The sequence below is a fragment of the Mya arenaria genome, chromosome 13 (assembly GCF_026914265.1).
Source record: "Mya arenaria isolate MELC-2E11 chromosome 13, ASM2691426v1".
Taxonomy (NCBI): Eukaryota; Metazoa; Mollusca; class Bivalvia; order Myida; family Myidae; genus Mya; species Mya arenaria.
Genome location: NC_069134.1, coordinates 35,421,221 through 35,446,565, shown reverse-complemented (window position 1 = coordinate 35,446,565; position 25,345 = coordinate 35,421,221). Strand labels below are relative to the sequence as shown.

Sequence of the window (25,345 nt, the reverse complement as noted above, 5' to 3'; positions counted from 1 at the left end):
TCAAGTAAAACAACCACATAAAATTACATTATGTGTTCCTCTTTAATGAAGTATTTAAGATTGAACGTAACAAATAAGGAAAACCAAAATACTGACATTTACTCACGTCAATTATGCATTTTTGAAACAAAACCTTTAGAAGAATGGTTTCACCCTCCAAATGTACTAGACGTTTATAGTAACTGTATCTTTATCATACTCTTTTATTCTTTATGTCTATTTTTAAAATCATTCTCTTTCATAACTAGGCAGAGATGGAGCTTTCCCAACTTGAAATCTTATTGTTTTTCTTCACCATTTTGGAAATGGGGCCAAGAAAAATAACACAGTATGTTTAAGTACACTCACTTGGAAGAAAGCCGTTGAAGTCAATGTAAAATGTGACATCATTTTCTCCTGCACTGTATGGAAGATTGGCACCACAATATGCTGACAAGCGAGCAGGCACGTAGTAGGATTTAGTGTTAACTTGGTCCATGGCCTGAGACTGACATCACAAGAAATAAAAATCATGAATAAATAATCATGTTGTAGTTATTTGCTCTTTCTTTTTTAAACTTTACTTTCATTTTGTTTTCAATTTATCATAAGATCTTAAAAAATGGATGTATTATATAGCAAAATCTAAAGAATGAACTATTTAAGCTGTATGCCAGTTGCTTGCAGACTTTTAAAACGGTATCTTAAAATTTTCCTTCGGAAGATAGACATAACATTTTTAACTTTAAAAATTTGACAAATTTATGAGCACATGGGTGTTTCAACCTAAGCATTGTTAGAACTGCGGTGGTCAACGATCTAATTTATTTTTAACAGTAATTTATGAAATAAAAAAAAATGTAGCAAGGCTGTGCAGATCTATGCCAATGCCCATCTTTTCTTTGCAGTTGGTCAAGGGCATATTTAAACACCTACTTCAGCCAGAGTTATTGGCCTTGCATATACATAGTGTCACTGGAACAAGCATAAGCTGAATATCTTTTACCAGTTTTGTTTCATGTAAGAGCCAACGATTATAGTTCTTTCAAACTCCTAAGCGACAGCCAATATTGACAGTGACAGTAAGGCTATGAAATTTCTTCATACATGCCATATTTCTAAGAGGCTTCCCAGGAGATTTTGGTCTGAATTCCAGGGAATTTGGATATTACACCAGGGGATTTTACACATATAAATTTAGCGCAATATCTACATTTATGATATAAGAATAAATACAGAAATGCTCTAATTACAATAATTTTTGGACTTAGTCATCATTTCACACTCATAATATTATGGATGCTTTCCACTGTCAACCTTGAGCTAGTTTTTTGTTTTGTTTTAAATTCCAGGGGATATGGATCCCCCCGGCGAGGGACCAGGGGATGGGTCTTAATTCTGGGGGATTTATTCCCCCACCAGCTATGGCATGTATGTTTCTTCGAAAAACATATGAGCTAATGACATATACCTCAGCAACACTCGGAAGACGTAGACAGGCTAGGTCAAATTTCTCTAAGAGGCCCAGAAGGAGGGGTTTCTGTTCCCGTGCGTCATGCCACAGGGTGTCTAGAAGGGCCTCCTCAAGAATGCCAAACTCTTGGAGGCGTGTCCACTTGTCTCTGATAAGATTCCACTGAAATACAAGGACACATTGGTATGCATATTTTGGTTTGGATTGAAAATGTACAAGATTAACATCTGGGGACATATTTTAGAGCTGCTCTCTCACAGATTGAGTGTTTTGACAACTGTTTTTTGTGATATAAGACTGCTGACAAAAGATCAGATGTCATTTTTTCCTTTTTGACGTTCAAAGGTTGATGTTTTATTGCTAAAAGCTTTTGACATGCTTTATGGGGAAACTAATAATTGCCCCAAGTACAAAAAACATGTCTTGTGAGGATGATGATTATGCTGCCAACAAAAGTACAGTCATCACATCTGACTTACTGAGGCAATTGAACCAAAGACGCAGGAGGTCAGTACTTATACAGTCGAAACCTGTTCACTCAATTTTGCTTAGCTCGATTTTCTCGTTGGCTTAAACGACATGTAAAGGACCATTTTGTTTTACTTAATGTAAGCATTTCCTCTTGGCTCAATATTCGTGAGGCTAATTATTTATTCGCGAAATATTTCTGCTGGTCCCTGGGAAATCAAGCCAATGTGTTTTGACTGTAGTGTACAAGTACATTTTTCTTAAACTGTACTTATGCTGTCGAAACCTAATGGCTTAATATTGCTTGGCTTGATTTCCTTTATGTAAAGGACCAATTTTGTTTCATTTTATGTAAGCATTCCCACTTGGCTTGATATTCGCAAGGCTCAAAGTATTTTTGCCGGTCCCTTCGGATATCGAGCCAACGTGTTTTGACTGTAGTGTACAAGTACATTTTTCTTATACTGTTCGCAAACTAAGCCATCATGCAAACCTTATCAGGAGGTCTCCAGTCAACAGACACAACGTGTTTAAACATGTTCACCAGCCACTGGGGACTCAGAATGACTGTGTTACGCAGAAGATTGTCCATGGCCGATTTTCCACTCCCGTAATAAATAATCACTCCTAGGTTGTGGTAGAACTCCAGCATTGTCATAATCTCTTGATAGTCTATGATCCCAAGATTGCCGGCAATTTCTGTAACCTGAAATAAAATGGCAAGTATATAATTATAACTTGATAATTATTAAATGTGCTTTATTTTTTAAAGCTGCACTCTTACAGATTGACTGTTTTGTCAACTTTATTATTTTTTGTCTTCGATGAACCAATTTTGGCGTAAATGTCTTGAAACCAATAATACACGACTGCTGACAAAAGGTAAAATCACAGTTTTTCATAATTATTTATGTTCGAAAATTAAAATTTTATGGCTATAAGCGTTACAAACGATTTAAAAAAAAAAAAAATTTCGGCAGTTTTCCAAACAATTGAGATCTGTTCCATTATTCCTTATATGACTGCATTGAAGGCATTGATACCACAATCCATATTCAAATGTAAATATGAAAACTGCGATCTGCTCTTTTGTCACCAGTCTTATATCAAAGGTTTCCAGACATTTACACAAAAATTGGCTCATTCCAAGACAAATAAAAAAAAGTTTTCAAAAACAATCAATCTGTGAGAGTGCAGCTTTAAAAAACTAATAATTTAATCAAATTTTGTGTCCCATGCAGCACTAACCTGATCATAAGTTGCAAAGTGTGAGCCCTGTTTTACGAGATTCGAGATATCCTGGTGAAACCGTATCCACCGTATGGGCATCCGCTCTCCGATATAAGGCTCCTGGCTCGATACCTCTTCTATTCTTCTTTGAAGCTCTGGTAACTAAAAGGAGAGAGCAGCATGGTAATGATTAAATGTAGCAATGCCAGAAACATATTCAACCGTTAAATCTGCCGTTAATTCTAACTTTATTTTGAGCATTTTCATGTTACTTTTGGTTAAAATCTAACAGACCATAACAACTTAAATGAGCCGTTAAATTAAACTGAGGTTTTGAGCAACCAGCCCCAGGAGTAAGTCTTACCTTGCTATCTTGTAGTGAGTTGTCTACGGCGTAGAATGGTGTTACAAGATGTTGAACATACGGTTTGCCAACAACAAAGTCCTCGATCTGGCTGAACTTCTCAGATATCTGTAAAAGAAGATTTGTAAATTTGGAATCATCACTATTAGCCAAATAAACAATGATTTAATTGCTAATAAAGCATAACCTAAGATTGAACATTACGGATTTTCCCAAGGCATTTTCAGCTGGGGTACCTGAGACCTTCATGGTTGACAAATTTGAGTCTCTCGTAGTTTGATGAGGTCCCAATATGACCGTTTATTCTCAATACGTTTTATTTTGGGCATAACTGTGAGTGAGTGGTGGACAGCAAGTTGGAAATGGGAGTCCCCAGCTACAAAATTGTGTTGAAAATGTTTGAATATTTCCTTATACATTGCTTAAACCCTTTTGAATATTACCTTATACATTGCTTAAACCCTTTTGAATATTACCTTATACATTGCTTAAACCCTTTTGAATATTACCTTATACATTGCTTAAACCCTTTTGAATATTACCTTATACATTGCTTAAACCCTTTTGAATATTACCTTATACATTGCTTAAACCCTTTTGAATATTACCTTATACATTGCTTAAACCCTTTTGAATATTACCTTATACATTGCTTAAACCCATTTGAATATTTCCTTATACATTGCTTAAACCTTTTTTAGTAGGTACATGTATTATTCAACCCAGTGATTTAAAAAAAATGAAAAAATATTTTTCATAAAAAGTAATACATCTTAATGGTTAATTATATGGTTTAATACTGTGGTAAATGTACATGTTTTTAAACAGGAACAGTCTTGTCATATTAAGTGAAAAGAGTCAATAGATGTCGTTAAAATGTTTTTGCTCAATAGATCATGATTCAATGAGATTACTTGCAAGAACAAATTAAAAAATATCTGCCACTCTTTGAAGCAACTTTGATCGATTAATTTTCCCACATTTAATTCCTCTTCAAGCACTTTATGATTTGCATTAGCAGACACTTGATTTTGTTTACGATTCATACTGCAATTTGCTTTTCAAGTGCTTCAACAAAGGGTGAAGTAATGATCAGTAGAACTTGTTTCAAAAGATGATGGAAACGATATGCAAATTATTGCAATTGCATTCTATGTCTTTGAATTGCATTATATTATGCATACGTATATACTGTTTATCTGTAGCTTTGCTGACAGAGTGATGATTGACAATAAAAACTTAAAATTTAGCCTTTTACACTTCCAAAAATGGTATCCAGAAAAAAATCTGAGATGTAATTGAGTTTTTGCATCTAAATATTTTAACCCTATAGAATACCAAAAAGTAGATCTTGTGCTGCCATACACATGTCCCCTGGTCTAAAGTCTGAAAGAGATTTTCACAGGTTCCTCAGTATTTTAGCAATTTGTACACCACATGGCATTGGTATGATATTTGTCTTTACCATTTACTATTTTGCAGCAAAACATTTTTTTTATCAAGAATACAGCATGTATTTTTGAGTATATATGGTATAGTAGTATAGTAGTAGTGGCATACTCTGCACTTACATTGATGTTTAATATATTCCCTATCAATGTCTGCAATTCAAAAATTAACGAATTATTTGTCAAGGTCAGCAAGATATATTTTTCTCTAATATTATCTCCATACATTCCATATTTCTGAGGGGCTTCCCAGGGGATTTTGGTCTGAATTCCAGGGGATTTTGATATTACACCAGGGGATTTTTACGCAGCGAAATTTAGCGCAATATCTACATTTATGATATAAAAATAAATACCCGGTACAGCAACACACTCTAATTACAATAATTTTTGTACTTAGTCATCATGGTCCTTTATGGTATTTCACACACATAATATTATGGATGCTTTCCACTGCCAACCTTGAGCTAGTTTAAAAAAAAGAAAAAAAGGGGGATATGGATCCTGACCAGGGGATGGGCTTAATTTCGGGGGATTCCCCCCCCTCCGCCAGGCGATATGGCATGTATGTATCTCACGAGCATCTCAAAAACATCATGTTATCACTGCTACCAAACAAAAAATTAAGCTTATAATCATCTTTAAGTCCTTTTACTTTACGTATATAAATTAAAACAAGCTCACTAACTTGATCTGTATCTTCTGATGTTACACCTGTGTACCAAAAATTGTTCAAATCCGTCTAGCCTTTCATGAGTTATCGTCCGGAAACCGTTTTTCTATTTTTAGTAACAGTGACCTTGACCTTGGCCCCACCAGCCCCAATATCGAACTTGACCTGTATCTTCTGATGTTACACCTGTGTACCAAAAGATTTTCAAATCTGTCAAGCCTTTCATGAGTTATCGTCCGGAAACCGTTTATCTATTTTTAGTAACAGTGACCTTGACCTTGGCCCCACCAGCCCCAATATCGAACTTGACCTGTATCTTCTGATGTTACACCTGTGTACCAATAATTGTTCAAATCCGTCTAGCCTTTCATGAGTTATCGTCCGGAAACCATGAAAACCGACAGACCGACCGACCGACCAACCGACCGACAGACAGACCGACCGACCGACAGACCGACCGACCGACAGACAAGCTCACTCCTATATTCCCCCTCAAACTTCATTTGTGGGGGTATAATAATCCAAATACTTACAACATTTTCAATTTGATCAGGCTCAGCATTCAGACAGTCCTTATGTGTACCAACAATAAACACAGGCGGGGAAAATGTGGTCCTATCCCCCACCTTGTTGTTACTGACAGACGCGTGCACGAACACCGACCTCAACCAGAAATCCAGGTACTCGAGTGTGGACAAGGGCTCTCCCTGTTCGGACTAAAAATTGATAATTATGCAGCTTTAATTGAATTATGACTAACCCTCCATAATTAAACGCCAACAGGAAGCCTGCTTGTCACTTAGTGTGTGTCTTGTAAATAAAGAATATACATGTGTAAACGTTTTCGGTCAATATTTTTAAACGTTTAAAGTTATTGGCAGCACAAAATTATTGCATGAGAACATCAGCGACACCAAAGCTAGCTATTACATTACCTTAAAGCGGCACTCTCACAGATTGACTGTTTTTGTTTTTTTTGTCTTGGAATAAGCCAATTTTTGTGGAAACGTCTGAAAACCAGCAATATATGAATGCTGACAAATAAACAAGTCGCACTTATCATATTTACGTTCAAAAATGAATGTTTAATGGCTAAAAGCATTACTAGCGCTTTAAGAAAAATAAATTTTTCGGCATACATCATTTTTTGAACGTAAATATGAAAACTTCCATCTGATCTTTTGTCAGTTATAAGACTCTTATTATCGCTGTTCAGACATTAATGCAAAAATTGGTTTATTCCAGGACAAAAAATTACAGAGTTGTAAAAACGGTCAATCTGTGAGAGTGCAGCTGCTATTATTTTTAAAAAAACAGATGAAAGATTAAAATGCCTACCATGTTTGATACTGGTTCGTCCAAATCCACATTCAAATTAAACACGAACACATACACAGCTCTACTCGACAAAAAAACTTGGTGGGTTGTGTAATACATCTCCTTTCCCCCAAAATCCCACACATTTAGCACCATGGGCGTTCCTTCCGGCAGTCTCGTTGCCATGGAAACAGTTGAGTCCTGAGATTTCAAATTTGGGGGAGGGGCATCTAACATTTTTTGCACCAATTCAACCACTTTTTCTGGTACTTCCTTGAACAGTTCTTGAGGAATTTCTGAGAATTTGGCAACATTTGAAGCAGAGGCTGGTTTACCGGACAACTGAAAGGCACAGAAAATAGGTAAATTATAAAGTGTCACAAATAAAAGAGTGATAGGCACATGTTCTCTATGTTGCTTATATTTCTGTCTTGACATACCTGAAACTTGTATGTGTATTTAAATACAGTTGAAACCTGTTGGCTCAATATTGCTATGCTCGATTTCTTCATTGGCGGCTCGATTTCTTCGTTTGCTCAAACTGGATGCAAAGACTGATTTTGTTTTACTCTGTGTAAGCATTCCTGCTTGGCTTGATATTCGCAAGGCTCAAAGTATTTTGGCAAGTCCCTGGGATATCAAGCCAACAGGTTTCGACTCATTGTATATCTATAATGTACATGTATATATACTTTAAGAGAAATTGATTTTTTTTTTAATTAATATGCAATTATAATAGACAGGGAATAAAAATATTAGTAAACCTTTAATGCAGCTATATTAGTCAAGAAATATTTATGTTTTATAAAATTCCCTGATTCTGAGAAAATGATAAAAAAATAAAAAAAAAAGTTAAAAAGAATCATTTCCAAGAAATGGTTTCATAACAAGGTGTTTTTATGTTTTTAAGTAAGGCATGACAAAATACTTTAATATCCTGTCTGTTTTTCAGAAAGGACATATTGCATGCAACTCTGTCATTATCTGAGTACCAGGTGGCTCAATTGTGGTTTTCATAGTTTAAAATAGCTTCAAACGAGCCAATCAGAGCCATTCAGTATTCCATGCACTGTATTTTGTTTTTATGGCTGCGTGACAAAATATATTCTTTTATGATGCCATTTCATAAAACATATAATCTACTGTTACCATAGTAAAAACAGTACTAAAAAAATATACATACATACTCTATCAGTCTCTTTTGCTTCCTTGGAATAAATTTGTTTAATTGAAAATAACATTAACGGGACTAGAAATCAGATGATACCATTGCAAAAAAAAGGAAAATTGTCAAAAAACTTGCATAAAATTGATATCGTTGTGTACATCGCATTAAATGTTACATACATATCACTCAAGACACATGCATCTTTCACAGTCTTTTGCGTATTTTTACAATTCCAAGTTTACTGGGTTTGTCTACCACGTAAATCCCAGTAAATTTAAAAATAGCGTCTGTATATATGTAACTGTACTTATCACGTGACTTTGACTAAATATACACACTAAAAACTTGGGAAACCATTTAGAACTATTATTAAAAGGGCGACAAAATAGTATTTTAATCATGTATAATGATGTTTAAGGGGCCTCATACTTAGGCTTAAATAATTCTAGGCTTGTTTTGAGGAAATACTGTATTTGGCGATTTATTAACATGTAGTATCTAGTCCGATTAACAATTATACATACATATAATTATTTCTTGCCGGTAAAAGTAAATATTTATGATTTTTTAAGTTTTTAGCTATGGGTAATTTACAGAAATTCCAAAACATACATGTATAAACATATCAATGAGTTATTCTTAAGTTTTTGCAATGTAAATCCATAACTTATTCAATAGTTTGTACAATGTTGTTTAATGTACACTCAAATATTATTTTTATGCAACTAACATTTAAAGTTACTTGAAAAATCACCACTGAAGTATGGCATATCTAAAATATCCTGTATTTAGTTTAAACTTATTTCTTTGCGGGTTTAAGTCCTAATCAGGGCATTTCTTTCTAATTGCCTTAAGATAGTGCAACAAGCTTGGCTATGATTTAAAAAAGCGCAATAATAAGATAATTTTACAGCATCAGGCATCAGGGCAAAGTTAATATGCATAAATTTTAAGCTACCTCTTTTTACCCTCTAAGAATTTCAAGCACTATTATATCCTAAAATATAGAGCCAGGACCTAATTAAACCTTAACCCTAAGAACCACCATTCACTGAAACTTGGCATATTTGTACCTTTCTTGCCCCTGAGCTAGCCGCAGAAGAGGGTGTGCTGTTGGTTGTTTTTATGGATTCCCGGGAAGGGGGCTTAGGTTTCTGGGAGAAGGAGGTTTTACGGCGCTTCTGGAGCATTAATTCCTGTACAATGTTAGTGGCAAGAGCTTGGTTATATTCTTCTTCTAAGGCATCTGTGTCATCTGGAAGGAAAAATGTCAAAGTTCTGGGTCCGTATTACAGAAGAATCTTAATATTATTTTTTTTCGTACATATTTCTAAGATTTTTTTTACCATACATATTTTAACTTGGTGTAAAATTTTGAATTGTTATATTTCTTTAAAAAATAATTCTTTAAAATGGAGTTTTCATTTTCAATTACTTCAGTGTCCATATTTTATTTGCAGAATCTACATTAAGCATAACACTTTCTACCTGAGATAAATCAGTTAAGGAAATTGTTTAATTATGGAAAAGATACAGCTTTAACTTAAGATGCTTCTGTAATATGGTAGCTGTATACATATAGGACTTTTAAAACAAAAATGCAACATAAGGCACACAATACACATCTGTTTATTTAGTTGAAAAGGGGAATAAGTCATCAGTTAGTAATGCCAGAGTTGTGGGCCTTGCTACATGTTAGCATAATGGCTCATGCAATGCATGTACCAAGTTTCAAGCCAATATCTTGAGTGGTTTTTAAAGGCCATCAATGATAACCTTGTTTCTCTCTAAAAAGAAAAAAAAAGAAACAACAACAAGAGACCCAAGCAATGTTCAAATATAAATAAATATGCATACATTGGACACTTGTCTGCCCGTCCTCCTCAGAGGTCAGTTGACTTCCGGTCAGTGGTGTCCAAGGTCCTTGACCTCCAACACAGAATCTACATGAGGTGGAAAGGTCAATTCCACTGGTCCCTTCCTCAGATTTACTGGGTCTGAAACATCAATGTCTCTGAATTATATTTTTGTAGTGAAAAATTTAATTTCAACTGTTTAACAACTGCTCTTAACACACATGCGGTCATATTTTCTGGCTAACATATTATTTATATATGGCAGATTTCACAAAAAAGGCAATTATTTGGCCCATTTGCTTTCATTTATTGTTATTGCATGTCAACGTCATATATACAGCAATTGCCTTTCCCAACCCAATAAGAACCCCTAATAGAAGTGATTTGTATTAAAATAATGAAAATATTGTGTTAAATAAGGTAAAAAAATGTAAAATTATGCCGATATTTAGGACAAAAAAGACAGAAAATCTTCCCGGTACCAATATACCACTTTTTTGAGGATGCTTTTCAGTAACATCTGGAAAGTATTTTATTCTTGTCTGTTGAATAATGTTTGCAAGAAATGTTAATTAAAACAATAATATATCTAAAATGATTGCATTTCGTTCGTAATATACTTAAATTTTCGGTAATTGCGCATGGTGATAACGTTACGGTAATCTGTCCTCGAATTGTTGTGTAACATTAGCAGACATGATCCACTGCTAACTGTTTTAAGCCTAAACACACCTTTATTAAATCACTGAAAACAAAGACTACGTGTCGGATAAAAACAGTATTGCATGCAACAAGAAATTGGTCGTTCCCGATCATAAAGTTTTTTAGGTCTAAAAATGTGTTAATGTTACGCAAAATCGATTCTGTCCCATTTTAGCATGACGATAGCACCTTTTCTATTCGTGAATAATTTACACCGACTGAGGGTTAACATCCGGTCAGCGATTACTTTTATATTGGACTGGTTCACAGTTGACATTGAAATGATAAAAATAGTGGTGAATACCGTTGATAAAAACTTAATCCAAGTTTGGCTCATTCTGTCCTTCGATGTAACATTAACATTATGTCACGCTAGCATTAAGACAAGTGCTTAATAAAGCAAGAAAATCGTTGAAATTTGATGACTTTCCCAGAGTCAATTATTCGAACATAACAATGTCGTCTGTAAACTATCGTTTGTAAGTATTCATTCATTAGGTACGTAGTTTATATTGAATTCATACCGCTATTGTGTTTGATATCGTTATTTATTGGACAGAATTAAGAATGCAAACGTTATAAAATGGACAGAAATATAGATGATAACGTGACAAATGGACATAACTGCAAATGTTACATTGGACAGAAACCTTTTTTTTTTTATAAAACACATATTTATGTTTTGTTTTTTGTGATCCATTGTATGCTTTTGATACAAGCTTAACTGTTTAATACTTAATCTGAATTTGATTAAGTAAACTGAATGATTATGTTATAATTGGGACAGAAATATGTTTGCTAATGTGACAAAAGGACTTTTCCCCTAATGTTACATAGGACAGAAGCAGTTTGACATCACCAAGAGAGAATGCTTGAGATGAAAGTCAATATTTGTATGCTCATTTTGTGATTCATTGTGTTTCTTTTTTGACGAATCTTATTTTTGACACAAACTTGTGTTATATATTGTATCTTTACCTTATTTTAGTCACCTGAATGCTAGTGTTACATTTTGGACAGAACAATGTGTGCTATTGGACAATAGGACGTCTCCCCTGGTGTTACTTTTGGATTCCTGTTTGAACCCCCCCCCCCCCCCCCCCGCCCCCAGAGTATATAAAAGTTTAAGAACATTGTTTCTGTGCTTCTAAAACTGTTCAATCTACTGTTTTTATTCAATTTCAAACTGTCCCAGATTAAATTAACTGAATGCCAGTGATAACAATAAATTAGTTAAGGGCCTAGTTTAGGTCCATTTTCATAATAAAACATTGAAAACTGCACAGCAGGTCTTATCAGATTGGAGATCTGATAAGACTTTTTCTATTTTCCCTGAACCCCACCCCTGGACCTAGGGTGTGTGGTTACAACTGACTGGTGCATTATGACCAGTGGTATTGTGGCGCAACTAAATGTTGTTCCATGTGGAAGGAGTCTGATGAATAGATTTACAGATAATAAATTGACATTGTATTCTTGTAGTCTTTCAAACAAAACTGTTTTTTTTAATGTAGCAAAACAATAAGAAGTGTTAGTAAAAGTAGTATCTAAAATGATCTGTTGCTAAAAATTTAAAATGTTTGAATTTATGGCATTTACGTTCGAGTGTTTTGTTTTAGTTTGTAAGATTGTGAAGACAGCTCTGTGAATTTAATCTCTCAAATCTGCTCCCATGGTAGAAAACATTACGTATTGTGTTAGTTTTGTGAGGCAATGAGAAAGTACCCCTGGTAGGGATCAAACCAAACCCACGACTTCTTGTGTTAGAGGCAGACATATATAACTTAGAACACTCTCATATCTCAACAGAAAGTATGTAATAATTTTATTATCTCTTTCTGAACCATACCCTTGAAGACAAGAAGATGATGTGTAAATCGTCTGAATTGTTTGACTGTTGCAATTTACTTACATTAAACATTATTTTATAAGAATTGTTTTTTGCTGTGTCGGGTTGGATTATATGCAAGGTTACTGCAGGTGGGGTGGTTCTTGTTGCAGGTTTTAAAGTTCTGGATGTTTGTTTGCCTTTTTTATGATAAGATCTTTTGATCAGTGTTCATGTCACTCTGTGACATATACAGTTCGGGGTAAAGATTTCTGATCAATCTCTTATGACACTGTGTATATGTACACAACCTCTGTAAATGGATCTTAATCTAATGCACCAGTCAATTGTAACCACGCCCCCCCAGGTCCGGGGAATAGCGGGGACTTTGACTTTCGGTCCAGCAAACCCCGGGTAAAATCCCCGCCCTGCGGGGACGAACTGATGGTAAAACCCCGGCCAAATGCCCCCCGCACCCCAGAGACTCTATATAAGTCAATATCTCCGCTATCTTGGCACTAAGACAAAACCACCGCACTCACACGGCCATGCGGGGCCACCTGGAAAGTAAAAAAATTGTGGTTACAATTGATTGGTGCATAATTGCCTAATTGTCTTATCAGATCTCCGATCTGAGTATCCTGCTGCGCAGTATGGGATATTTTAAGATAGAAATGGACTCTTAATGGCCCTGAGCCGATAAACCTACCGGTAAACACAGGAAATTGGCCCCTACTATCAAACCAGTGTGATTAGAATGAGATGCACATCAGGGAATTATCATGCCAAATATTTCTTAAATTAGGCCTTAAAAGGGGGAGGGTCACTTTTAAAAGGCTTAAACTAGGCCTTTAAGACACACAACAGTCTGATCTTTAGTTCTATTGTTGGTTTTTTGTATTGGAAGTTATTCTATCCAGATTGGTATATTTTTTTACGAGATTGTTTAATCAAACTGCTGCGGGAACAGTGTTTCCAGGATTCGTCATTCAGTCTGACACGATATAAACTTAGGTCAGCAGTGTATTTATAAATCAGCATGAACAAAACTAGTAGGAACTATATGAGAAGCAATAGAATTATATTGTAACAACAGGTTATTAAAATCTCAAATGAGTAAAACATTATAACAACATTTAAACTAAATGAAGAGTCAAAGAAACTATTTTCAACTGTAGAAGCTCATAAAATGTGTACGTCTGTCACAGTGCAACTTTGTCAAATCTTGTATGATTATTATGATTTTTTTGTGATTATCAATTGACTGTGTTTATCAATCATTTATATAGTTTGTTTTATACTGTATCAAGCTCAAACAGTCTGTGGTAGGTCTGTATTTTATTTTGTTGTGAAACATTCTGTCCAACTGCTAATGTGACATACTGCTAATGTTACTCATTCTGTCTTGTGGTAACACTAGCACATACTCGCAATTAGCAATTTATAATATATATGTTTAATTTCAAAGGTAATGATAATTGCACCATACTAGAGACATTTATACTTCCACAACAAAACATTTATGTTTATAGCTTATCTGATCTGATATAAAAAGAAAACCTATGTTTGCAGAAAACATTTTCTGTCTTGTTGTCCAATTAGGGTTTGTTTCAATAAATTTATTTGAGAAAAACGAAACAATCTTTATTTTATGTCTGTACAATCTGTTTTATAGATAAATGAACCATTTAGTGCAAGACAAAATACTTCTTTGGATCAAAATATTAAAAAAAAAAGTTTTTACCGGCAATATTGTAACACTAGCACAAATGGTATGGTGATACAAAATTCTTTTTTTTATAAAAATGCATGAATAAATCATTGCAAATGTTCTAAAATATGATAGATAAGAAATTGCTGTAAAAGATTATGTTGAAATCACAAATCTGCAATAAATTTTAAAAATCAATATTCGCCGGGAACTTTTTGGTCACCAAAACGTGAAATCTGCCATATATATGAATCAATATACAACTCTAAAGTGATATTTATTAAAATCATAACCATTTTTAATTTGTCATGATGTGTGTGTTATACATGATTGGAGATTACAGAAGACTTCAAAAACATACAAGCTAGTTTGCTAGGTAGTAACCAGTGCTGGCTATTTTCTTTTAAAGCTGCACTCTCACAGATTGATCGTTTTGATAACTATTTTTATTTTTTTGCCTTTTAATGGGCCATTCTTTGTGTAAATTTCCGGAATCAAGTGATATACAACTACTGACAAAAGATCTGATAGAGGTATATCATATTTATGTTTGAAAATTAATGTTTAATGGCTAAAAGCGTTACTACCGCTCTAAGAAAAAGGATTTTTTTTGTCAGAAATTACCAAACACCTGAGATCTGTTCTATTTTGAAATATCTTATTAATATGACTGAATTGAATGCATTGATGCCAAATCGGAGACAATTAGTTTAAAAAGTGTCAAAACTGACAATCTGTGAGAGTGCAGCTATAAAAGGCTGTTTCATTAGCTTGAACCCATGACCTCTTGAGAGAGAGGCAGACACTAATGCGATATATAATGAGAATGAGATAACTTTAACTCACTTAATGAAACACAATACACTATCTCAACTGAATTATGACTCACTCCTGCCCAAGCAGAGCTTTTTTTAGTGACGTTTTCCCAGCTCCATCCTGTCCTACCAACATTAGGCGTGTACTGTACACGGGCCGCATCCCTGATGTACACGCCGTGTCGTACGCTTTGATCGCTTCCGGGCCCTGGGCCATGATCTCCTTTGGTGTGTCATCTGGGAACATGCGTTGTTTATCCATATATAAACAGAGACTTAGGCCTAAATGTTTTAACTCTATGCCACTGTGTATTTTTTTATTTGCGTTTAATAATCAACTTTTTGCCTTGATATTCTTTTGTGCATAATCTCTGAGAATAAGAGTTTATTTTTCCTATTATACAGTGACCCAGTTATAGCAGGGTGGGGCCACTGCCCTTTTTCGGCATCCTGCTACCTTTTAACTACACCCTGCTGTGCCCTTTTATTCGACAGTCAATTTTCAGAAATAAGTATAAAAAAACAAATATACATATATAATTTTGATATTATAGGTACATTCATAACATGCTATTAGTATTGCAAGTAATTCCAACAAAATACGCAATAAGAATTGAACATTGGCCCTTGCTTAATGCCCCAATAAGGCTCATTCAATGCCCATCAAAGTGCCCTTTCTTATCTATCACCCTGCCGTTTTAAAATCCTGACTGGAGCACTGCCTAAATATATATAAATATATTTATAATTACAATGGTTTCTAAACAATACTTAATGCCTATTATTATAGTGTCATTTACCACATTGATTTCCATTTTGTTTCATTATTGTTTGAACATTGCAAACTATCCAAGCTTCAATTAATGCACATCAAGTTTTATTTTTCCAAGACTAGTTCCTTTATATAAACAATCCATCTGTTGGTCTAAACATTCAAGTGTATTCATTAATAAATATTTACAGTTTATATCGGTAAAAAGAGAGAACAACTCAGGTCTGTTATATTCTTCATGAAGAATAGAAAAACCAAATTTTCTTAAAGCTGCACTGTCACAAACTGAACGTTTTGACAACTTTTTTTTTGTCTTGGAACGAGCCATTTTTTTTCAAAAATGCATGGAAAACAGTGATATATGACTGCTGACAAAAAAATCAGATCACAGGTGTTCATATATATGTTAACAAATTTATGTTTTATGCATTTTTCTAAAAGCATTAGTAACACTTTTAGCCATAAAACAATAATTTGAAATATGAAATTCTGCGATTTGATCTTTTGTCAGCAGTCTTATATTACTGGTTGTTAGATATTTATGCAATAATTGGCTCATTCCAAGACAAACAATAAAGAAGTTTAGAAGTCAAAATGGTAAATCTGTGAGAGTGCGGTTTTAATAGTCCAATAAACTCTGATGCAATTTTAGATACTGTCAGATCGACTGTATTTGATTATTACATGTATGTATTTTGAATGTGTTTATCAATTTTAATGTTTTATGTCTAGACCTAAAACAATTGTTTACAAACTCCTTGAAAAGTACATTGTAAACACACTTAAAAATGTGCAAATTCAAATACAGCATTGATTATTAATTGTTTTATTGTTTGCAAACTTACAAATATATCTTTTAAAAAATTATAGCAAGACTTCGTTTGATTATTTATTGATCAATTCCTGATAAGAAAACAACAGCATTAATGCCCCCTAATGAGACTCTCTAAATCCCTAAGTAAGCAACATATCCAATTTCTGACAGATCTACTACCCCACATTGTAGATAAATGGACCTACTCTATTGAAATGCTAGTGCTCACATTCCTTAGTAGTATACCATTCTGAGTTGTTTTGTTTTAAATTGTGAGGACAGACATCGTTTATAAAGACAAACAAGTTTGTGTATTCAGTGTTCTCAATAAGAACCGGCTGCTGGCCAAAATGGAAGGTTAAAATGGCAATTGGGCCGGTTCTAATTTGGAAAACTAAATAAATTTTAAGTAGAATAAGTAGAAGCTGGTCAGTTACTTCACTATTTGAGAAGGTACAACCGAAACTTATTGAGAACCCTGTGCATTACAACATTAACTGACAAATTTCAGACCAATTTTTTTAACCATATTCTGTTACTGAAATCGGTCTGGCATGGTTAAAAATGGTCCAGATCCCTGGTTCTATTCCATTGTATATAAATACATGTGTATATGTCATAAGCCATCAGTCCCCTTTGTAGTTACTTATCTTAATTGAACATACCTGGTTTTATTAGCTTTATGCCTTTGGTGTTTCCGTATATGTCGAACATTACCCAGAATGCTCTGTCTGCAGGAAGACCAACAAGTAATACACCTTTGTGTTCATTGTTCACAAAAAACTGCACACTTCCATCCATTCCAATATAAAACATAAGATGATATCCATCGCCCGTGAGACTTTCGCTGATTGGTCGAATCCAGTAATAATCTCGCTTTGCGAGGTGCGGAACAGAATACTTTGGCAAGTCAGCTGATGTGAGCCTTCCTGGATCATTCAGAGTAAAGCCGATTCTTAACCCACCACTCCAGGCTTGAGTGCAAGCCAATTCAACACAGAACTTGTGGCCTGCTCGAATGGCATGATCACTAAATACGATGCCGTTGCAGAAGTCATTGTCTGACCGCAATGCTGTTATCTTTCCCTCCGAAAAACTGATAGCCGATCCATGCACATTATGAAATTTCATCTTCTTTTAGGGGAATAAAACAGACACGAGCCCCACATTTACACTCATCATGAAGTAAAAATCATTTTTGAAGCGTTTTTTTCTCTTTTGATTTACCGGTATTCAATTTCCAGTTCCAAGATCTTTGAGAATAATCATTGTTCAACAGGGCTTGGGTCTGTTGTAGCAAGCATTACCAATCATCCACAAAGCAGTATGAACTATTCAATTACCAAGTATCTGCAGTTTATGATCTATTTCACATAAGATCTATGATGTAAAACTCTCATAACTTTGAAACATGTCAATCCAATTAATCAGCCAGAGGTAAACCAATGGATCTAAATTATTGGTATTTGAAAAATCTCATATTTATTCCCTATACAGCACTCATGTATTGTTGTGTTTTTTTTTCCTTTCACTTCCAATATATATGAGTATAATATGCAATCAGTATCTGCTGACTATCTCATAGAGTCTTGACTCAGTGCGTGTACAACAATTATTATGTCGGTGAAATATTTCATTAAATTATGACGTTGGCACCATTTAACTTCAATATCTGCCTATTCTGTTTTATTCTCTAATCCAGCAGCATGTAAATAAATATCTTTTATCTTTCATTATTCTGAAACCTTAGACACATATATCTTTTCTCTCACTGCTTTGAAATTGGAAAAAGGAAAGTTTCTATGGCAGCATATTTTTAGATAAGTTTCAATCAAAAGGTAAAAATGATGGTAATCATTATTTATTTGATCAGATTCTGTGCAGAAATTATTAATGCCGGTACATCTGACAAATAACACTTCTTTTCTTCATCTTAAAGTAGTGTTAATTATATGATTCCATTGCACGTCGTAACTCAAGCTCTTTTCCCGTGCGAAGGACTGCAGGTAGCATTCTCACTGAAGAGGGGAAAAAACAGACCAAAATCAATAACCAAGTAATTATGACAAATTGTCGTAATTTTGTCGTAATTTTATATTATATATTGCAAGATGGTATTAAATACTTGGGTAAAATGAGAGTACATAATTCCATAATTTTTTTTATATCACATAGATTGCGTAAATGCTTGAGCATTATGATCACTGATGATGAACAAGAATTGCAACATAAGCACAAATGTGAACATGATCCGCTCATTGTCAAGGCTAACTTATCATATTAGAGTAAATCATCAGTGATTACTCTGGAAACACTGTTTTGTTATTTCGAAATGCTATATAGACTTTCGAATGGTCAGCTTAGCATTATGTTACCTCCCCTGTATGCTTTTTCAACACATTCTATGCAGTTTATTCAAACACTAAATTGACACAAGTGTTTTTTAATGGCTAAGTACACGCACATTTGCTAAACTTGGCCATATAACAGATTTTTTGAGTCCTTTCAACATTATACGGATTTTTGCATATAGACATAACCTTAAAACTGTTCATACAGTTGCAAAAGTTAATGGGCTTTATTTTTTTGTACGTTAGTCTCGAAATGCAAAAATATTGAAAAAATTGTTGTAATCATATTTGAGGCTAACTAATTATGTAATATTTGTACAAAATCGTTTTTAAAAATGACAATACTAATTAAGTAGTGTCATATTTGTAGTCCTCATAAACTCATTTTAATAGCGCCCTCACAAAAATTTGCTATTTATATATTATTATACCTCTCTTATATTCTCTATGTTAAAATCCCTATTCCTGAGCGGTCAATATTTTTTAATACTGCCCATTAATGTTGACTGGCAAATTAATATCACATGCACAGGAAAGATGCACGTTCGTCTTAGATTTATTAAATGGCGCTGCCTCAGTCAACATTATAATTCTCAGGTTGACAATATATAAATATTGCATGGCTTCCACTACTGTGACAATACATATTGTCAACATGAGGCGAATACTGTTACCCGAGGGGAGCTAATTAATAACAAATATGGATTTAATTCAAAAGCATCAGATGCTTATAATATATGGCATGAAAAAACTTTTGAAAACAAATATTAGTTCTTGTTTTTTTACTTAACAAATCCAATACATTTCAGCATTATCCTGGCCTTGCTTGGCTTGCAACTTGAATGTTTAACATATTCTCCAAAATATCCACTTAACCATTTATCCTACATCCATTTCAAACCAAGCCATATTAGGCCAGCAAGTGTATGGCTTATCAGTATATCAGCACCACTACTACATATGGAAATTATTGAAAAATTGACACTTATGCATTACAAAATTATTTTCCTAGTGAATTCTCGATTAGTGATCAATGTAAAGTTCGTAGATAAATAAATATCCAATCCTAAACATACATATAAGCATAAACACATTAAATTACAATTAAAACCACCTACTGTACACATTATGCATCCCTTTAGTGAGTGTTTAATTACTTTTTTATATGAAAGAAGATGGGTATTACATTGCTAGTTTTACTGAGTCAAGTATGGGTATAAATTGGGACAAAAAAAACACATACTCTCAGGTATAAATAAGTTTATGAATTATGCATGTATGTTTTAAAGATGTACAGTATACATGTACTAAATGGTATTTAAATTACTAAAGGAGACATGCATTGCTTGAACATAATCACTGGCACAAAGGTAAATCCAACAGCTCTACGTCCAGCCCTAACTTTATGTCACAACTGACTTAACTGTGTAAAATATAAAACTACAATGTTTACAAATCATTCAAATGTCAAGTTCATTTCAATTGATTTGTTTAACTTAAAATAAATATTTTAAAAGCGGTATTGTATTTGTTTATGACCATGCATTTCAACATAATTTGGAAGTTCATTTGATCTGCATTTTATAGTAACATCGCCCAAGCGGATGAAAAAAAAGTATATACCTTGTTGACATATTCCTAATTAACACCTGTGTAAAGGACATTATTTACATGCCGCTTACATCAATAACTAAGTGTCGCCAAGGTGCGTGGTCGCTTAAACATTAAAGATATCACAAAAATCTCCCACATAGTGCTTTCCCCTGACTAGGTACAATATATTTTCGCATGATAAGGAAATGACGGGGACTTAAAACTAATCCTACCCCTAACCTGGGAGTAGAAACTAACCCTAAAATTTTACGTAATTTCAACATTGAATCCCCTTAATAATCGATTTCGATTCCCATTTGCAAAACAATGTCTCAAGTTTCTTTATTTTCTTAATTAGTTTATACATGTATTTCATTTTCCGTTTAACATTTTTTTAGAAACCCTGCATACAAATAACTACTGAAGTCGCCGCAGATAACTAATTACTAATTCTTTTATTTTATATAATAATTAATTAAGTTAGTGTCCAAGTTACTTACATGTTCTTACCGTGACGACCCGAACCCCACATGCATGATCTAAAGCTAAACTCGACCATGGAACACGTGTATTGTTAAACAAATATAATTTTAATGAGTTTTGTAAATAAATGGCAGGAGTCGGATACTGCAAATAAAAATTATATAGTTTGTGTGGTAACTTATTTATGCAAGTTCTTGTCCAATATTTTTGTTATATATTATTATAATGTTATTATTTTGTTCTTGTTATAGTGTATCTATAAACACGATCGAACGAATGGTGCACCCGGCGCCCGTTCTCCCCTTAAAATCATCCACGTTGACTTTTTATGTCAACATCGGAGAAAAAATTAAAGTCACTCAGTAAAGGACCCTCAAAATGCACATTTTTTGGACTCTTTTTGTTAACAAAAATCCTGGGAGAGGGCCCACAAACCCCTTTCCAATACTTGAAACCATAAACATGAAATATAAGTATAACATTATTTTGTGTAAATTTTTGTAATGTAAATTGTACTTCTTCTTTTAAGCCGGGTGAGATTCTATATATATATTTAATTTTTTACGACGTTACTGTTTTGTAGCAGCATTTCATCAAAACCCAACACTACCACATGGACCACCACGACCACCTTTCAATAAAGGCTGCATCCTCACAGATTGTCAGTCTCGACACTTTTTAAAATATAAAATGTCTCAGAATCGGCTGATTATGGCATCAATGTCTTCAATCCTGTCATTTTAAACCATTCACGTAGAAAATAATTCACTTAATTGTTTGAAAACTGCTGAAATTTCCATTTTTCTTTAGTTTAAGCTTAAGTAACGCCTCCATAAAACATCAATTTTCCGAACGTCCATTTAAAAATAATCTGTGATCTGATATTTTGTCAACAGTCTTATATCACTGTATTCAAAATGTGCTCATTCAATGACAGAAAAAATGAGTGTTGTCAAAACAATCAATCTGTCAGCTCAGTGCAGCTTTTATACAACATGTTTTTCGTCCGATGTACACCTACAGTACTGTTAAGACCAAACCTTACACCCTTGTGCACTCGGAGTGCACTCCAGGTGAACAAGATGTGCACTATGGATAAACTAATGTAGTCTATAGTTAATTAAATAAGCCAGTATTGATGTTTCTGGTCCACTCAGATTGGCCTTACTATATTGATTTAATATCACTGATAATATCTTTTCCTCTACCAGTTCATTGTTTAACTTGTGATAAAATATTTTAGTATTTATTGATGACTTTATGATGTAAAGCCATTGTACCAGGCCAATAAGTAAAGACAAGAGGTTTCTACCAGTCATTTATTGGTCATATTTGCCAATTTTTAATTTTCATGTTGATGAAAAAAGAATATAACCTTTCTTAAATAAATACAATAAGTTTATTTGTAAGCCAATATTTTGAAATAGGAGTGTTATATAATATAATTGTGTTACTATTATAACATCTGAACAATTATATATTTTTTTTGTAATTCAAACAGTTAATTAAAGTCATTAAGTGATAACACAATATGATTCTGAATCCTTCGTACATAAAGTAAACAGCACTATTACTATCATAATATTTAAAACACTGTTTTTTCCCCTTAACAGATGTAATGAAGAATAGATGAAATGTCAAATTTCTTTCCAACAACTGACCACAACTACACATTGTTTTTGTTAATAAGACGCACACACTCAGCCCACACCCTTTTCTCCTCTGGTGGAATGCATGGGAATGCTCGCATCACCTCTGTGCGTATTACATCAATCTTTTCACTGGGATTACGTCCCTTCTGTACTCCATGGCTAACATTCCCATTCACATTTTTCATGTACAAGAATTCCAACTGACACAAACAATTAAACAAGTTTTTTTTGCAAATAACTCCTCGAGTTCAGACTGTTTTGCTTGGCATTGTTTACCAGCTCCTGTGTCAGGGTCACTCGCTTCAGAATGGATGTTTCCTGTGCTGTCTTCAAAACATCACGTGCATCTTTGCCGAAGATATCCGTTGGCGTCATTTTCCTAAACCCCACAACCCCAATGATTGTCTTCAGCGGCTGCATCCTGATTGTTGTACATGGAGATCTGGGCGTCCTGGGTGTGCTCGGTGTTGGCGTAGGACGAATATCCTCAAACGTAAATACGTCTCCTACTGGAGGCTCCCTCCTGACTTCCAGTGCGGCAAATCTTCCCATGATTTCTTGGTCATGCTCTGACAGCTTTGGCTCCAGGTGATCTGTTCGTGCAAGGAGCAATGCAAACATTGCTGCAGTCTTTTCGGGTAATGTCTGAGTCCCATTACTAACCAGGCAAGGCTCTGGTGTCTGTGACTCCGCTTCACGCAGTCCTTGCTGGGCCAGTCTGACTGTTGTCATCACCTCCTCATCTAGTTGATATGCAGGTGGCTCATATGTTGACACAGCACCTGAAGAGCCTGTGACTATATCCTTGGCTCCTCCTGTCAGGGTCTTTGGGCGGGTGCAGCGTCTCTTCGGGGCTGGCTCTAGGGTAGCTGGGACCTGAGCAACTGGATACTGGTAGATTGGGCCTGGTCTGCCTCCTCATCCACGCTCAACTGTCTTTATAATTCTTATCAACAAAACAGTAGCAGACTATTGTATAGATAATTTACTAAGTATTGAATTGAAATTGTAAAATAAATATTTCCTTCATTAGCTAAGACCAGAAACGGTTAAATATTAGTAAAACATTCAGTTGACTGTATGAAATTATCTGCAGAGCTTTATATAACACCTTCTGATATTGGTCTTATATGGTAAAAAGTCACTATCATAAGGTGTTTAATTTATAACACTCTACTGTGACATTAGGTGCTATAAATCAGGAGCTGGTCAGCTAAGGACTACATTATTAAGCATATTAAATTGTCCCAAATCCCTAATAAATGTTCAAGCAAGTTTTTACTTGACAGGATATCCCATGTTATAATATATATGTACACATGTTAAGATATAGTTGTCTGTTGATAAATACACCATCATTTTTAAGTGATGACTCAAATTATGTTCAAGATACTTGTAGCTTTCTCAAAGGGTTTAAATTATCACCTTAATCAATATCAAAGTATGCACTTTTCAATATGTAGAATATTGTATTTCTGGCCATTCAATATTTAAAATGGTCTGTTTCTTTTAATAAATCTGATAGATTGGGCCTTATATTCATTGATGCATTCCTATTTTTAATGGAATTCATTTATTTTTTTCTTTTAAAAAATATATATTTAGATGCATGATGATTTAATATATACTGGGAGTGTGAGTATGTACATCATCATCATCATGATCATCATCATCACTAACTGCTGAGCATGATGATGACTGCATCAACTTCCTCCCCGTTCCGTGCACATTCTAAGACATAAGAAATGAAAGTGTTGTCACAAAGATCAATCTGTAAGAGTGCAGCTTTTATACAACATTTTTTTCATCCGATGTACACCTACACATGTACCTTCAATATATTGAAGACTTTTGTCATTTCATTGCGCAAGCGAGTAATACGTACATTAATTAAAGGTCTGGCGTTGCTTTTGTAGGCACAATAGGCCCGGGCCTGCACACGATTTTGATTTTTATAAATGCAAACATGAATGGAAAAGGCATCTCTAAGCGCACTATGCATTAACAAATGCTCGCATCTCGAACGTCTCTGACAAACTGGGCCTGCACATCACTTCTGGTCTACCTACGCCCACTGTAAAGGGTAAATCACCGAAGCCTTAGGAGTAAGAAAAAAGTTGGTTGTAAGTTTGCGACGTAAAGTAAAGGCGTCAACAGTACTGTGCCAACCGACACAGTGGAAGTAGGTAGTACGTCCAGTTCCCTGGTGGTTCGCGGTATGAATGACCGTTTTAGGTATTCTGTTTTTGGACTGTAGAATCTGGAATGAAGGAGGTGGAATGTGTCTTGGGATTATTGTTGGAGAATTTAGCGCCTGAATCTGGAATGCATTTATAGCTAAGTGGTAACACGAATCTTAAATTATTACGTTAACCAGTTATATAGTATCTTACTTATAAAGTGGAATTCGCAAACCATAACTAGATAACCTGTTATTGTTGTACAGCTAAAAAGGGTAATAGGTGGCAGTTCTGGGCACTTTCAGGCCTGTTTTTAGTCTTATGATATTTATGCATCTTACCAAAAAAAGTAACGCGAATATTAACTATTTAGCTAGATTATTATTCCGAAAATCAAATGGTTAACACGAAACAATTCGCGAACGTTAACAGATATATGCCACCATATATATATAAGAAACATCTGT

At 34.4% G+C, this 25,345-nt stretch overlaps 1 protein-coding gene across 3 annotated transcripts in view; it reads right to left on the bottom strand.

Moving 5' to 3' along the window:
• The window catches only part of LOC128214780 (uncharacterized), a 32,239-nt gene extending 11,591 nt beyond the window's left edge, over window positions 1–20,648 (bottom strand). The window contains exons 1-12 of one of the 3 annotated variants that reach the window (XM_052921419.1): window positions 20,594–20,648; window positions 17,285–18,637; window positions 15,108–15,270; window positions 9,979–10,118; window positions 9,195–9,376; window positions 6,975–7,295; window positions 6,170–6,352; window positions 3,516–3,623; window positions 3,170–3,313; window positions 2,415–2,627; window positions 1,451–1,615; window positions 349–487 (exon numbers count right to left, since the gene is read on the bottom strand). In XM_052921419.1, the coding sequence (XP_052777379.1) occupies window positions 349–487; window positions 1,451–1,615; window positions 2,415–2,627; window positions 3,170–3,313; window positions 3,516–3,623; window positions 6,170–6,352; window positions 6,975–7,295; window positions 9,195–9,376; window positions 9,979–10,118; window positions 15,108–15,270; window positions 17,285–17,750 (2,224 nt within the window). In that variant the 5' untranslated portion in view covers window positions 17,751–18,637; window positions 20,594–20,648. Of the gene's footprint in view, window positions 1–348; window positions 488–1,450; window positions 1,616–2,414; window positions 2,628–3,169; window positions 3,314–3,515; window positions 3,624–6,169; window positions 6,353–6,974; window positions 7,296–9,194; window positions 9,377–9,978; window positions 10,119–15,107; window positions 15,271–17,284; window positions 18,638–20,593 lie in introns of those variants that run through there. The other 2 variants (XM_052921420.1, XM_052921421.1) reach the window with 2 other exon arrangements.
• Window positions 20,649–25,345: the final 4,697 nt, after the last annotated feature.